Below are 15,514 nucleotides of genomic sequence, written 5' to 3'. Positions count from 1 at the left end.
GAGCCCACACCTCGGCGGTGGGGGGAGAAAACAAGCTCCGGTTCGCCGTCCAGGGAAGGAGGCCGTAGTTAATACCCCACGCCCACGTGGCCCCGCCACCTATCATTACCCTGCTATTAAAGGGAGCAGCTATTTATCATGATTGAGGCCGCAATCACTCCACATTATGCACCTTTCTCAGGGGTAAACGAGCCTCCGTACGATACCCCGCCCCCTTCCCACTTCTCATCCCGCACTCTGTCTTGTCTGCATTTTTTTGTAAGATTATGAATGTATCTTGATTATTTATTATTATTTTTGTTCGCTAAGCCTTGCCCTTGCCGTCCTCTCCCTCCTTGCTCCTGCCGTACCACCACAACTGTTCCACCACCTCCTCCTCCTGCTAACCCCGCCCCTGTGTTACGGAGCCGAACGTCCCCAAACGAGGCGCGTGCGATCAGTGGCAAATGAACATCGCTGTGTGGCACGGGAGGCATCCCTCACGCGCGGTAGGACAGTGACTGATTGCGCCGGTGCGGTGGATTGCCTCAGCGCCGTGCTTGCACGCGCGCACGGGTGAACGAACACGGGCACACGCTAGTGCCACGTCAAATCCGGCGCCACGGCCGCAAAGGCACCTTCTCAGCGCACGGCTGTCTGAAACGCATTCGTCACGCGGCGATGTGCGCCGATGACAACGGCGCAAGCTCAGTAGTTCTACAAAAAAAAATAACCTGTCAATTTAGGACAAAAAAAATCGTTTTCAGGATGCGCTTCCCATGTCCCGCCTAACCTGAGCCACTCGTTATGCAGCGAGAGTGACTGTCGGCTGAGGGTTGTAATTTGAGGCTCGGGTGAACCTGTTTCTTGTTGTTAAGTTACTGCGCAGCCGACAGCGTGTCCTTACGAGGAGCACGCCCCTGCCGAAACGAGACAGACCGCAACGTCGCTGTCGCGCAAGTGGAATTTACGTGGCCATCACGCATTCCTCAGCTGTAATCGCCGCCAAATACAGGCCACCTAACTCGGCGACAGACGCACGACTGGCCACATGCCCATTAAAGTTATGGTGAGACAGACATTTGAAGGATGGTAGGAAAACGTTGACAAAATTACTTCCTCGTTGTTTTTTAGGCATGTGATGATTCACCCCTCTGGTTATTTGCTGAACTGTCACGATCCGGGGAGAGAAAAAAAAACCAGAATCGACTTAATTGATGCTTTGTTAGGCGCTCACTCGTTTTTTTAACACGGCCTGCAGCAGAGCGGTCCAAAGGGTGCTCCGTGCCTCTCACGCGCTCGCACAGCTGGCGTGCAACATTTCGCGAATTAACAACGCTGACGACAACAACCGCGGTGGCACGGGGACGGACGGACGGACGGACACTAACCTCCATTGCCAGAGATGTGCACGCCGCCAAGCTCCCGGCCGAGGTCCGCGGCGCCGAAGCCAGCGCCGCCGCTCGCGCAGCACGAGTTGCTGCTGGCGCTACGCGAGTGCACGCCGTTGCTGCCGCCTCCGCCTGGCTGGCACGGCGCCGGGAAGTAGCAGGAGGGCGGCGCGGGGGCTCCCGCCGCGCCGATCGACACGGGCGACGAGGGCGTCGACGAGCAGGCCCCGAACGCGGCCTGCACGCCGGCGGGCGACACGCGGTGGCCCGCGCTCGAGCCCAGCAGCTGCTGCAGGATGGACGTCGACGGCAGGGACGAGGGGCACGCGGAAAAGGCGTTGGAGGACAGCGGCGCGGGCGCGCCGGGGGGCGCCCGCGCGCCCCCCGGCGCACCGTTGGGCTGCGCACCGGAGGCGGTATGAGGGCGGGCGGCGTGCCAAGCGTGCGCGCCGGCCTGCGCCGACTGCTGCGCGAACGGCGAGGAGACGACGCCGCCGCCGCCGCCGCCGCCGCCGCCGCCGCCGCCGCCGCCGACGCCCCCCAGGCTGCTCATACTGGAGGAGGAAGCGCGGGGCGGCCGCTTGCCCGGAACCTTCACCGTCGTCCGCAGGAGGTCGATGGCCTTGCCGTGCACGTTCTGCATGTAGTCCTGTCACGTGCACCGACCGACCATCGTTAAATGGAAGAGGAAGGGCGTCCTCATTTTCGCGAGGCAAGACGGGGAGGGAGCGTTTCACTCGCCTTAAACCGCGTGGCGTTTTGCGATTGCTGATCTCACTGCTCCCTCGGCAGCTTACTGAGGAGTGCCATTTGAAGGCATTTCAGGGAAGAAAATGTTTTATGATGAGGGCACTGACATTGGATGACATAGAGAATACAAAACATATGAAAACATTTAAAATACCTACAAATATCATATTTACGATAACTACTGGGTTTGTGTGTGTGTGTGAAAAACTGGAAGTCAACCTAATCCCTCATCTTCTTGTCTGCTCACGTTTGCATTGCTGCCCCTTTTCTGGACAGATCTAAGATTTGCTTTGCCACTTGTCCGAGCTTGCTCAGCCATCCCTCAAGAAACCCCCCAACCCCCTGAGACCCTTGTATTGGGAGCGCTGACACATCGTTACGATCACTGATCCTTGCGTGGGCTTATTTTTTAAGCGGTAGCGTCGACAACGTCAACAGGAAACCCAGAAGAGAAGAGTTTTAAAATCAACATCAATAGACCGTGTCAACCTGAGGAAAAACCCAACGGTGAGGTGCCCCTTTTATGCCGCACCACAAGAGAAAAGTATTTTTAAATTAGTAGGCACAGTGAATGTTGTTCATCACAGTACGGACTTGATGATAAATACAACCACTCAGGAGGTATCTTCCACGGTAAATACATAACAGGAATTCCCACCGTGTTTTGCGTGCCAAGATGACATCATCATTCATTCACTCTTCAACAAAAGAACTGTTGTCTTTGTGGCCGAATTTTGGTACCGGCGGCCGTGCTAACGATAACGATGGCTCTGCGTCGTCGTGTTCAACGCCTACGAACGCCTCTCAAATGCACAGCCCGAGGAGTTCACGGAGGACGCGCATCGGGAGAGTAAGTACCTGTGATTGGTTAGTTCCACCAACTCCGAAAAATCACTTTGCCGCTCTTGAAACCCAGTGCTGCACATAATGAATCGGTATTTAATAAGTCCTGCCTGGCACTGGGGTTAAACAAAACGGCGCTCTAAATGGGTCTCTTTTCGTGGCTCAAGTGGAGCAAGGAGAAACACGTTGTGCTGTTCTACTGCCTAGATTCAGCATCTCCCTCCTACATCAGGGGTGGGAATTTTTTTTCATCAATCATCGTCGTCGTGAGCCATGGTCAATCCACTTCTGGATGAAGGTCTCCCCAAGCCACCACCATATCTCACGATCCTGTGATATGATGATCAATCATGCGGCTGCACACAATCTGATTTGATGACTTCATCTCCATGATTACAAACTCTCACCTCTTATTTACCAAGGGGTCAAATGGGGGTTTTCAAATACCATTGACCAGCAACACATTAACGCACACCTTAGCGTTATCTAATAACGCAAAAAGAGTTAGGGCTAACCTTAACACCAATTAAAAAAAACGATTCCTGCATCTGCTTTTCTTTGTCACGAGCAACGTCTGCATTAAGATTCCCCACCGGTGCAGCGAAGATGCTCGTGGCAATGGTTAAATACCGCTTGTCGGCCTTTTCAAAGTGGTAGGCCTCATGTGGCCATGGGCCGTATGAAACAAAGTTGCGGCCGTATCTGGCCAATGTGCCGTTGGGTTACCCGAGTCCTGTCCTATACGTGCATGGTTCCCCTGTATCACCAGCACTGGCTTTAACAACATATATATTTCCGAGCTCTCTCCGATCTTACATTTACAAACAAATCTCTTACATTGACACGCTAATCTCTCACAAAACAATGGCCACCCCCACAGCTTCGTTTGTCAAGATTTCTCCGATCTTACATTTACATGCAAATTTCATCTCTAGCCCCACCCACTGACCCTTGGACTACACCCATCTCAAACCTTAATAACTCCCTGCCTTAGCAGCGCTCCCGCCATATATTTTTCCTGCCTCAGCAGCTCTCCATCTATATTTTTCACCTGATGACGATTGCTTGTGTTGCGAAACGTCGTTATATTGTTATTATTTTATTATTTTTCTATCTACGTGGCTTTACCGAAAGACCCAAAGAATATGAATTCCTGCAGTGTTATCGAATGTATTTGTTGCCAGCCGGCATGCTCCGTTCTGTTTGCGATGGGTTTTCTCAGCATCCATTGATTTAAATCGGTACCGGCTTGTTGAATGCCTGGCACGCAAGGTTTGGTCACAAAGTCAGAGCTGCTCATCCCCGTGTGAATGATGCCGTTTTAAATGAGAAACTCTCAGCCACCGTGACCTCTTGACAAGGTTAGTGACACGACCTTAGTGAATTGCATTTTGCTTTGTTTCAATGTTAACTTAATTTCGACTGCTTTAGGTGCCTTTGGAATAGTACGTTCACATAACAATGTACAGCCCTTTTATCAATTCAACTCCAACACTGTGTTGATATAAAAGACCATACTTCACCACTCTGATCAGTGCAGGTTGACAGTGTGGAAAGGCCAAGGGCTGATTTACAATAATTTATAATGCAGCGATAAATACAAATTCACATCAAATGTATCCAACATTCATTTATAACAAAAAATAACAAGTGTCCGCGTACGGCATGCAACTTTACGCGCTTTTTATCTATTTCACGGGGAGATCACGGGGCCCAATTAGTTATGAATTTACCGTACTTGACCCAGCGTGCAGCACTGCTATTGTTTTTGTTATTGAGCGAGTCATTAGCGGGGATTAGTGACTGTGGAGACAGCCGGCGTTTACTGGAGCTAAAGCACCAGGTGGTGGGGGCAGCCTAGCCTCGCCATTACGCCTTTGAGCATTTTCAAACAAACACTGCCGGGTCTCTTGTGACTCATTTGCAAATAAAATGCCACTTCAGCGGCGGCCTGGCCTTGCTTTCCAGATTTTCAACCCGTGCTCTGGGACTCTCTCGATAGCCCGAAAAACTAGAAAACCACCCCCTCTCCCGCACTCCCAACCAGCCCAACACAAAAAAAAAACCAATCAGTACCCCCGTGTCAATTAGCGGCGAGCTCCTTGACCCGGACATTCCTCGTGTGCGGCAGCACGAACCTTAACCGTGCCACGCGAGAAAGAGAAAAAAAAACCCAAAAAAGCCATAATTCGAATACCGCCGCCGCTAATGATAAATAAGCAAAAATAATTTGTGAAATATAAACGCGTGCGTCGCACACGCCAGCCACGACCGCGGACACACGGGCGCACACGCTGCGCCCTAATTGAGTTGTGTGGAGCTGCCATCCATCTCATTAGGCGGATGAATATGAATTTTGCCAGCCGCGCAGCCATTAACGCGTGTGACCGAGTTACATTCAATTAGCTTCGACAAACATGTTAATTGCCGCCGCTGCACTAATTAGCGCGGGGAGGAAGGGAGGTGGCGGGCGTCTGCTCCTCAGGCTGGATCAAGTGCGGAGCGCGTTCACCCCCCCCCCCTCTCTTGTCTCCCGCCTCGAACGCCCCCCACCACCACCACCAACCTCCTTCCCTCCCCTGGCGAACCCGCTCCCCCCACCCCGCCTCCACGTGCTCCCGCCTCTCCGCCCGCACCCTCCCCGTGCCGCCAGCCAGCCTAACGAGCTTAGCGGCGCTGTCTCACTCTTCGCGGCGCTTCCCAGCGCGGCACCGCGCAAGGGCACGCGCCGCTCTCTCGCTCTCCCTCACTGCTGCCGCAGCCACAATCCCCCTACTGCAAACAACGCAGCCCACGCACGGCGCTCAAATCGACAAACTTACAAACGGTGCTCCTAAACCCACTGGAGTAGCTAGCGAGTGTGCAGGCGGTGCAACTGCAATAGGGGCGCATGGGCCGGAGGGGCCCAGGTGCTGGGTGGGGGGGGAATTGAACAGGGGCGGCCTAATTTAATTCCTTGCACCTAAGGATCATGCTGACCATGCGGCAGTCGACTAGCTCAGCTGGGAACGCAAACATCTCCCCATGGTCGTTTAAGGGTGGTCTTGCTCATGCTGTGGTCTCAGCGGCATCGCTGTGAGATCATGAGTTGGCAACGAGATTCATTTGCAGATGAAAGAGGCTGCCTCGTTTCATTTAAAAAAGTGTTTTGTTGGAAAACATGAATGGAATCTGGCACTATGTTGATAGGTTAAATGTGGGACCCTGTCATAAATAAAACAAACTTCTTCGTGTTAATTTGTATATACAGGTGTGGATTATAATCCTAATAATAACAGTTAGTTATCCCGGGAAAGCCTCACTGAGTCTTGAAAACTATTTTTCAGGAGGGTCCTGCATTGGGGTGTTTGGCCAATTCCATTGTTGAGAATTTGGCTTCATATCGGGAAAAAAAACAGAGAACCAGGAGAAAACCGACCACACATAGGAGGGGTTGGCACGCAGCACCGCCATCTCCTGGTCACACCTCACAGGCCCACACTTACAACACCTGGCAACCTCTGGTACTAACCAGGCTGAAGCTTTCAAGACAACAAGATGTGGAGCATGTAAGGTGATTTCGTTATCGGCAAATGCATGAGATTGGCGAGGCCCTGTGGCTTACCTGCAGGCTGGGGTGGTAGGTGAGGGTGCCACTGTCGCAGAGTGTCACATATTTTTTCTTCCACTCCTTATTGAGAGAACTGCTGCTCCTCTTCATCAGGAAACCCTGGCCAGAGACGACCACATACACAACAAGTCTAAAACGCATGCACAACACAGCCACCGGCCGGTATTCCAACCATCACGATCACTTTCATTTCGCTCCTTGTGCGAGCAAAGCCATTAGTGATTGTCGTAAAGTCACACCAAAAGTTCATGTTAAAAATCATCCTGTAACCACGATTTTCACATGACTGGCCCAGCCAGCACAGTAATACCAGCGTCGAAACGAATAGCCTTCGTCATGAGCATACGTACGTATGTGCGTGCGTACCTAACCTACGTACGCACACACGTGGATGCGCGTACATACGTGGAGACACAGCCAATTACTCATGGTGTCAAAGGCGACCCATGCAGGGTGGAGGCAATGACCCCGTGTGATCAATACTCCCACAAATGAGAACTAATTAAAGGCGATCCCCTGAACAAAGGTTTGGGTGATCCTTCATTCGGAGGGACACTTTGTCGAAGGATGCGCACATCTCGGCGGCTTAGTGTTTCTGCGGGCGGAGGTGGGCGAGGGGTGAGGCCTCTAAGCCGAGATGGCATCTTCTGCCCGGCGCTTATAACGCCGGAATGATGGCGGGATAGTATATTCGCTGCGTGCTTCGTTCAACTTTTCATTTTCTCACGAGACACGCGCAGGGAAGAAACGATGACAAGATTACGTTACAGGAGGCGGTCGCCGCACTTCAGAGTTGGCGAAGGACTATCGTGCAGAAAGGTCATTAAAAGTGATCGGTGTGAGCATGAAATACAATTTGTGTTGGTGGGCTGGTTTTTTTAAAAGTATATTATGTTAATGATGCTTCAGTGAGGTGTAGCGTTAACATAATTTATTGCTGTTCTGTGTGCTGCTGCTACTTTCACAGGCACTGCGATTTATCTGTGTGTCCCTTGCCCATATATCAATTTCAGCTCTTCCCAGCAGTCAGGGGCTGGAGATGACTTGCTGATGAGCCCTAATTAGAGCGAGGTGTGTTCATGTCTCAAAACTGCAGAGCGGCTCATGGATTTCTGGATATGGATTGAGCAGTATTGGGTCAGCAAGTAAAACAAACCTTTGTTTATTTTTTTTATTATAAAATATCATTATATATTTGTCTAAAAAGCCGATAAATAATATATGCTTCACCCAGAACCTACAGTTAAGATGCAACTTCATAGTTTTGTTGTGTGTGCCCTTGGTCAAATAGCATTATACGCAAAGCAGTGCAACAGCAGAAACATAAAATGTTGACATTACTCACGAAAATAATTATATTAAAACTATATATCTTAACTTGCAGCCATTAGTCAAAATCCACTGTGGATGAAGGCCTCACCACACCATGTAGTCCGTGGTGATTGCTTGATCGTATTTCACCACACTGCTCAGTGGGGGTTTGTGAAGTAAAACGGTGGGGTGGGGGGGCAGAACAGGTTCAGGCGTCACCCACCCACTGACGTTAGCCGCTGCCGAGAATCAAAATCTCAGCTCGTCGGGGGGCATGACAAAAAAACGCGTCAAACGCTTCAACTGACCGAGCAGTTTTCATCCCGAAGAAAGGTAACAACTGGTAAAACGTTTAAAGATTCAAATGCCCCACTTACAAAATCGAGTGGAAGTGTCACGTTTATTCCCATTCTTTAATGTAATTATCAATACCAGAGCCGCTGCGTGCGCAGTTTGTCAAGCCCCCCCCCCGCCCCCCCCCGTATATTATCCCTAATTGAGATATAATAAAGTAACATAAAAAAACACATTCCTATGGCAGTGCTCTACAGATCAAAGGGACCACAATTACAGCCCACGTTACCCTGGCCAGGCCATTCCTCCATCAGCCCACAGCCACCCACCTCTCTCCCTCAGCCCCCAGAAACCCTTGGGCACCAGGTTAATGGCTGCCACTTAGGGGACACACGAGAGACAAAGGCGTAATAGGAGGCCCAAGTGCTAGGGCCACACTTATCCCATTTGCATCTCATTCTGCCCGGGCGGTACTGCCTGTGCCACTGGTGACATACCTCCCCCAGGGCAGGTTCTGCCTTTTGGAACGGTAATAAGTAACAGCCGCAAAAGACAAGGGCTTGTGCGTGTTGGCGCACGTGTGTTGCGGCCCGCACTACCCCCTTGCGCGCCATTCAGGCCTTCAAAGGTGCTCGCTCGCAGCACTTGCTTCAACAGCCTGTGCAGGCGACAAGGGGCATCTTTGTCTTTGTATACGAGGATACACTGGAACCTGGCCATGGCGAACATCGGTGATGAGCGATACTTGAACCGGTCCTGGGACATCTTCAAATGGGTAACTGGTGTGATGTGTAAACGTGTAAACATCGGATATAGTGCTGAGCACATTATCCACTCTGTATGCCGCGATGCAACAATCTATCTAACTCTGGCATACGAGTTGATGTGATCGCTCTACCTCCACGGTAGATGTCTTCCCAGAGGTCAATTAAAAATGAGTCCCTGGTATGGGGGGGGGGGTGTTCATGTGATGTATGTATGTATGCAGAACTTCTTTCGCACCGTATGTAGCCAACCGTGCTAATCGGAGATGTCGGGGAAGAACAAAAAACTAAACACAAAACGCAGTTCCAAGGAAATTCGTTTTCAATCTAGATTTAAAAGCACATAACTCCAGTGGCTTCCCAATATCGGAAGGTAGAGCGTTCACTTGTTGCAGAGGGTCACGGTTCAAATCCACCAGCGGCCCCGATTATTACTACGGGTGTATTCATTGTAAACATTCTACGCGTCGTCACAGTGGACATTTGCGCGTGGGCATCATGGCCCAAAAATCGACAAATTTGAAATATAACCCACACAAATTAGTAAACTGGGATTACATATAGCTGTAATTGCCCCAGATTAGAGAAACGCTTGGCAGGACCCTCCTGAAGTGTCAAGAGGAGACTCGGTGAGGCTTTACTGGGTCAACAAGCATACAAAAAAATATGCTAGGCCTTACTGATGCGAGTGATGGTGATAGGAGCTATGCTGCCCCATCACGTACTACGTGAGTCTTAATAAGTGCTCGCTAACCACACTTGCCGTGTGTGTCTAAGCGTCTAAACAAGGGGCCCTTGTCTGTGCGTGTGGCAGCACAGAGCACGCTTGTGCTCTGGGAAGTAGTAATTACACGAGGTCCGAGGCCTAGGGCGAACTGGGCCCGGGGTTGGAGGAGGAGGAGGTGTGGTACGTGCCCCATAACCAGTTCCATCAAGGCTCATCATCTCCATCAACGCCCCCCCCCCCCACAACCCCCGCCCCCCCCGGCTGCAATATAACCACCAAGGACTGCTTTGCAACTCGGCAAAGGGAGTTCAACTCTAACCGTTGGGCAATCCTTGGGCTGGGTGACCGACTGAATTGCGAATTTCGGTTTAAATGTAAATAATTCACAAATCAGTTGATGAGTTTGACTGTGTGCACAAGGCAATGGTGGCTGGTCTAAAGGAAGACACGTTCCCACCATAGGAATGTTGAATTTCCACCACTGGCTTCGAGCTGTAAACGTAAGATGACCCCCCCCCCCCCACATCACTCTCAGTGGTGTGGATGGCCCATGGCAGGCTGTTTTGAGTTCCACAAAATAAACATGGCGGCGAAGCAGATTTGAAATCACAGAAAGAAAAAAGAAAGTGACCACAATTGCAAACAGAGCCGACGTTCAGTGAAGGCCCTAACACCATAGCATTGAATTTCCTTGATTAAGGGTTGAGTTTAACAGTTTACAATCTGCCAGAAGACTGCCACCATAAGTACTGAAGCATACTAATTGCAAAACCCCTAAAACGCTAGACCCACCAATTTATTCAGAAGTGGCATTTACGAAAAAAAAAAACAGGTTACATTTATAAAATAATAACAAGTGTAACAGATGAACGGAGACCATTCAGTGGCACCATATAAGCAACTGTGGGCAGATGTGGCATCTAGAATCATGGACAAAAAGTCATTGGTTATATGTTTGTTAATTCTAACATTTTCAAATTAAATATTCTCATTTTCAAGAAGAAAAAGGGCAGATATCTTTCTTCTCAAACAACCATCTCAGGAAATGAAATATTAAGAGCAAATAACCGAAATATGACGTCTAATAATACATCATCCACACAGGAGGATTTCTCTATAGATCTGGCTGCCGACCTGATGATGTCGGTTGTAATTACTGGCGAAACGTCGTACTCAGATTGTAAATGTTGTGCATTTGCTCTCCAAAACACCGGTGTGCTGTACTAGTAACGAATTGGCACGTTCTGTTTTCGTGACAAACCTTACTGGCTGTGTCGGGTGGTGGCGCATTTAACGACACATTCATATTTACGCGATCTAACCAAAAACAACCGATATTATGGATATATTTTACCGCTATATTTCCCGTAATGCGAACCCATAGACCTAAGTAGCCAGTGCAGACAAACTGCAGAAATCTCCAACCTAGAGACATTTCCTATCTGGAGAGAGATTATCCGACCTAGCTCCACCAGCGCGCACCGTCTCCCGTGCGCGCTGGTGGAGCTAGGTCGGATAATCTCTCCAGATAGGCGTTTGCCACGCGGCACAGGTGACACAAACATGAGCCCCATATGCGGCGCTGCCGCCGCCGCTTCCCACCGCCGCCGCTTCCCCTGCTCACGCACCGGGCTCGCGGCAGCGGAGTCGAGTCGCCCGTCCCGGCGGGGACCCGCCCTGTCCCCCACCCCCAATGGAGGGGGGAGGGGGCCGGTCGAATCCTATCGACTCCGTGATTAATTATACCGTTATCTCGCGCTCACTCCAAGAAGGGTGCCCAGGGACCACGGACCACTCCGCTGTCACTTCTCTTTGAGGTTAGTGGGCTCGGCGGTGGTGTGCGCAGGCGCCCGCCGCCATCTCCAGCCAAACTCCACGTTGCTCACTCGTTTATTCACCGCTTCTGTTCATTTATTGACCAATGAGGGGCACGTTGGGAAATTAACGTGCGCGCTAGAATAATTGAATGCCCTCTCGCCTCTATTCAAATTAAGGGTCGAAATTAATTTTAAGGAATTCTACTTCATGTTGAAAAAAGTTCATTATTTATGACGATATATTGAATGGAGGTGAAGATGTTGAATTAAAGTAGTATGTTCTGTGATATAAATAGACCTCCAAGGAGTGATTGCCACATTTGGGAATTAACTTTGCAGCAATTATCACAGTTACCTTAGATATTCTGCATGCGTATATCATTTGGTTACATATTTACATTTCATCCTGAGGTGAACGCCATTTGTTCACGACAAGCGTACACCATTAGTTTGTTGTCCTTCCCCGCACCTCCGATTAGCACGGTTGGCTGTGCACGGTGCGAAAAAAGTTCAACATATTCTTAGCTCTTTCGGTAAAGTCATGTTGAAGGGAAACAATAAAATATATATAAAACAATAAAAATTCTCACGACGTTTCGACCATAACACAAACGGTCGTCATCAGGTGTGCCGGTTTGCATAAATTTATTTAGTTTCCGAACGTTTTATTTATTTATTAAAAACGCCAGCGCCACGCGCAGCGATTTGGCATTTTATTTAGGACTAGTCCATCTATGTTCTGAAAAGAGGAGGGGGGAGACGAAAAATTAATGTATGCTGTCTGAAAGCCACTGTAAGCGTGAACAATCAATTAAGACCTGAAATGGTTAATCAAATCTTTCCAATGATTGCTAAGCCAGAATCCATCTTCTCGGTTGAAATTGTCTCTGTGCTTGTATATGTGGATAGCCTCATGAACGAATCTCTCATGGTAGCCAGATGGCTTACAAAGAACCTCTGTCTTGGAAAAGTCAATGTCATGTGAGCCTACTGAATTATAACAATGATCTGCCATATTTTATATATATTTTTTATTGTTTCCCTTCAACGTGACTTTACCGAAAGAGCTAAGAATATGAATTACTGCAGTCACGAAAGCTTTAAATCAAAAGAAGTTCAACATGCATATATACAATAATATGACCTTTCAAGACATCTCTGCAAACGTCACCTAACTAATGTTCCTGAAAATCACCCCGCAAACATGGGAGGCCGCATGATCTCAGTGCCAGCTGCACGGACAGGGGGACTCAGCCTCACCTTGAGAAGGTGCGATAGCGCTGCGGTCAGGACACGGCGCTGCCAAACACAACACGTTTTTCACACTGAGAAGCTCGGGCCGCCCGTCTCCAGATAAAGCGACGGGCCGTGTAGCGCAAGTGCTGTGACGTTCACCTGCCCCGCCAAGATAAATACTTCACTCTCCCTTTGCGATACCTTCTGCATCCACGCTCGCCAGCCACCCCCCCCCCCCCACCCCCCCCGGTCCAAAGCGATATTGGCAGGTTTTGCTGAGAAAGAGAGAGGTGGGGGTGGGGGGGGGGGGGGCGGCAGCGGAAAAGTAAGGGGGCTACGAGGAGGCGGTAATGAGAGCTTGGCGGGGACGGATCCATCTGCCGCCACCACGGCGGCCTTCCATCACGCGGGTTAAAAGGCGGGCGACTCGGGGGGTCAGGACTCCCTCGCTCAAGGCCGTCAACATTCGTTACCGCCGAGAGATGAATTTGCGGCCATCCAGATAAAGTCTCTTTAATTCGCTCGCACCGCGCGGCCGCTGGGGCGGGAGAAAATGGGTCGAGCGCGCGTCTCTTCCGCCCGTCTGCGGCTCGTGGATAACGCACGGCACTCGTCACGGCGCGGGGGCCGGGTTACAAAAGTGTCGGCGGTGCGGCGGGGCGCCGCGAGGACGCGACACGAGGGCCGCCCGGAGGGGCGCGTAGAAAAAGAAGAGAAGAGCTGTGCTGGAGCGGCAAGCGCGCGTACCCTTGTTGTGCTGCTCGTGTCGATTTTCAATCCAGCGCGCGGGAAAGTGTGACTTATTTAATTAAGTGCTTAGGAATAGCGGAAAGTATCTTGTACCGTGGCGCCAAAAAGCGGTTAGCAAAATGATGAGACTCGGGTTGGCATTGACTCGGCACGTAATACATGGGAGGGTTGTGGATCCAGAAAATACTTTTTTGAAAGGAATATCAATATTTCACTTTAAACTTTGTCTAAGCGGAGAAATTTTATACATGAAAAGCAGTGCAATCGCTGCAGTTACGCTAATCCCCCTTTAGAGCCGTCATTAAACAGTATCCCATAGTGAAGCGAGGAGCTTCCCAGGCATGTCCTCGGCTAAGTGCCATCGTCCTGTTTCCAATATGCAGTTTATTAAACTGGATACGCACAGTGATCGGCTCACGTACAACTGTGTCACGGAATTAAATTAAAGACAATCACAAGGCAGTTAAGGGCTTCTCTCCCTTCGCGTAACAATAAAAGACCCGTTCTTAAAACTGCCTTTATGCAGCCACCAAGGGCTTCATGAGAGAAGACGTTTTTAGGAGGAGCCCTATTACCCGTGATTTTGTGCTTAGTCTAATTGATACTTGGCAAAGTTGCGCCTTTCACAGGTCAAGGAATACGTGTGCAAAGTTGTAACACAGAACAAGAATATGTTTTTATCTCCATCTCACTCTCTCTCGGTGAATCTTGAATCCGACTCAGTGTGCATTTAATGAGGCACATGCAATTAAGTTTAAGCACAGCATTCACCACCAGACTGCCAACTGCGCCTGCACTTTAAAACTCTGTGCTACAACCGCATCCTCCAAAGTTCTAGCCGGGTAACGGAGTAGTGGTGGCGGGGGGGGGGGGTGTCGTGTAATGGTTTAAAGATCGTCAACGAATCCATATCGCAAGGAAATAGTTGCACGTGTTAATTACGTGAAGTCTCAATAAAAACTCGACCATTTCGTCGACAGTGTTTGTGAAAACCTGGCGTCATGCTCGGCTGCTCACAATGTCTCTGTACTGTCTGCATTTCCAGCCTGAAATGTAAACATTTATTAAATAAGATGTAGATTTTACTTCCCTGAAGCAGAGCCCTGCACGAGTGCATGCGTATTCTTACACATCTCTTTGAATGAACATGTGCATACATTTTTTTTTTTTACAAAATGTATGTGGGGAGCAATAGTGTAGTGGTTAGCGCACTGTGATATGAACCCGGTAACTCGAGTTCATTTCCCGTTGATAGCCAACATTGGTGACAACTATCTGAACCAGTCCTGAGCCTCCCCTCGGTAAGCTCAGGCTTAAATAAGCACATAGTCCGATGTCTAAATATAAGCAGTTGGAACACAAAGTCAGATGGGCATGGCATTGGCCACACCACCTGCGCCGGCCTTAATAGGAGCTCGCTAACAGCGCTTGCCCCAATAGTCTGGTAAAGGCTATAGAGGGGATCTTTGTGTTTATTGGGGACAGTGTTACAGTGGCTAGCGGAACCAAGCTCCTATTCTGCTTATCAGAGTTTGATTCCTGGCAATGAGGCACATCAGTGATAATTGGTATCTGAACCTGTCCTTAAGTCTCCCCAAGGTAGATTCAATCTTAAATGAATGATAATTATGTTATTTAATTAATAATCCTGGAAAGCCTCTGAGTCTCAAAACCTTTATGTTCCAGAGGACCCTAACCCATTGCTGTGCTATGCCAGCCTTATTAGGGGTGGCTAATAGCACTTGCTCCAACAGTTTATAAAGTTAAATGGGGGGTGTTTATCTCTTGTGTGTGTTTTAGTTTGTTTGTGCATGTGCAATCTTGCATACCCTATTTTGTTAACCCTTAACACCTGGATCTGTCCAAAGACCTCCAGTCACTCTACTACTCTACATGGCATTAAAGTGCACCAAACCTGGTACGAATGTTGACGTTCCATTTACCACCAACTGGTGGTAAATGGCAGCTATTTTTGTGTTTGTGCTTCTATACAGGGGTAGGAGCAGTGCAATTAAAAGAGGGCTTTATCGACGCGATGCCCA

General features: G+C 49.5%; 1 protein-coding gene across 3 annotated transcripts in view; it reads right to left on the bottom strand.

Annotated features, from left to right (window-relative positions):
* Window positions 1-15,514, bottom strand: part of LOC116938557 (arf-GAP with GTPase, ANK repeat and PH domain-containing protein 1-like) — a 176,386-nt gene that overhangs the window by 61,584 nt on the left and 99,288 nt on the right. For all 3 annotated transcript variants that reach the window (XM_076059408.1, XM_076059407.1, XM_032945827.2), the window contains exons 10-11: window positions 6,568-6,672; window positions 1,371-2,019 (exon numbers count right to left, since the gene is read on the bottom strand). In XM_076059408.1, coding sequence (XP_075915523.1) covers window positions 1,371-2,019; window positions 6,568-6,672 — 754 coding nt within the window. The remainder of the gene's footprint in view (window positions 1-1,370; window positions 2,020-6,567; window positions 6,673-15,514) is intronic.

This window comes from Petromyzon marinus, chromosome 4 (genome assembly GCF_048934315.1).
Source record: "Petromyzon marinus isolate PM22_M1 ecotype Great Lakes invasive population chromosome 4, UKy_Petmar_22M1.pri1.0, whole genome shotgun sequence".
NCBI classification, from domain to species: Eukaryota; Metazoa; Chordata; class Hyperoartia; order Petromyzontiformes; family Petromyzontidae; genus Petromyzon; species Petromyzon marinus.
This window is presented reverse-complemented; position numbering and strand designations above follow the sequence as displayed.